Genomic DNA, 1,420 nt, shown 5'->3' on the forward strand with positions numbered 1-1,420 from the left:
GCCTCCACAATCAACTGGTTTGATTTCCAAAAGGCAGCTTATGTCAAGAGCACACACACACACACACACACACACACACACACACACACACACACACACACACACACACACACACACACACACACACACACACACACACACACACACACACACACACACACACACACACACACACACACACACACACACACACACACACACACACAGCTGCATCAGTTCTTATATTTCTACAGCTCTGTCTTCTCTTCTGTCTTAGTATTCACTGCTATCTTACGCACTTTTCGGTCTGTGCTTAAAACACCTATTAGTTAGTCTTAACTGCAGCCCTATTTAGGCAGCACATGATTGCGATTAAGATGGGATTAGGTGGTACACATTAATGCACACACTGATGGAAACCAAAATCCAATCTGATTTCAAATGTCACTTTTCTCTGTGCAACAGCCACCATCAAAGTTAAACATCTCTCTCTCTCTCTCTCTCTCTTTGTAGATCGGCCTAAGACGAAAACTGCAGACATTTTCAGGGAAAAGTAATGGATGAGGAAAGGGGAATCCAAGACAAGGAAGGCAAGGAGGAGTCCATCCTGGCCATGTTGGGCATCATTGGGACCATTCTTAACTTAGTCGTCATCATTTTTGTGTACATCTACACGACTTTGTAAGTGCCACTGACTTTGCGATCACTCCCTACAGTACAATTGACTCTACAACAGTACCATCAGCAGAGATGTTGACTACAAAGACTGTGGACTTTCCCAGTAGTAAATTGAATCACAGACCATGCCATATGTTGAGTATCCTACAGCATAGAAAACAAACTATGTTGAGACTATATCAGGCTCCCAACTCCTTTGGACGCATGTCTAGAGATGAAAATATCCCAAATATCTGGTCACTTTTGAGTTGTACATAAATGCATGAAGTTAAAGTAAGATGCCCAGTTAGAATGCTCAAAATCTGCAGCTGTCACTAATGCAAAACAAATCCTGTAGGTAAGGGGAAGGATTGTGAAGATTAGTTTATCAAGAGCTTTTGGAAAACACTTGGCAGACTGGGCCTCATGCACCAATAAGTATCTAACTTTTCCTCTTACATTTCTTCCTAAGTGAATTCCTAAGTCAGTCCAGTCAGATTCATGAAACGTTCTTAAGTAGGCAGAATTGTTCGTAAGCATGTTCTTATGATGATGAATCCAAATCCTCGTAACTTGAATGGGTGTGCCATTTCATTCAAATTATCATAGGTAGACGCCCCACATATCCTAATTACCATAGGGAACCACCCCACCAATCCCATATAAGGCATTGGGAATTCACTTTACTACCTGTGTTCACCCAGGTGAGTGTGGACCTCACACACAGCCTGTGTTCACCCAGGTGAGTGTGGACCTCACACACAGCCTGTGTTCACCCAGGTGA

General features: G+C 42.8%; 1 protein-coding gene across 1 annotated transcript; it reads left to right on the plus strand.

The window, feature by feature from the left end:
* Nucleotides 1-535: 535 nt before the first annotated feature.
* On the plus strand, nt 536-664 carry tunar (TCL1 upstream neural differentiation-associated RNA; the record flags this gene model as incomplete). The annotated part of the gene is made up of 1 exon (XM_083791643.1): nt 536-664. One exon carries the CDS (start codon nt 536-538, stop codon nt 662-664), a length of 129 nt encoding a protein of 42 aa, XP_083647769.1.
* Nucleotides 665-1,420: the final 756 nt, after the last annotated feature.

Source organism: Protomyctophum parallelum, assembly GCF_964188405.1.
Source record: "Protomyctophum parallelum genome assembly, chromosome: 20".
In the NCBI taxonomy this organism is placed as follows: Eukaryota; Metazoa; Chordata; class Actinopteri; order Myctophiformes; family Myctophidae; genus Protomyctophum; species Protomyctophum parallelum.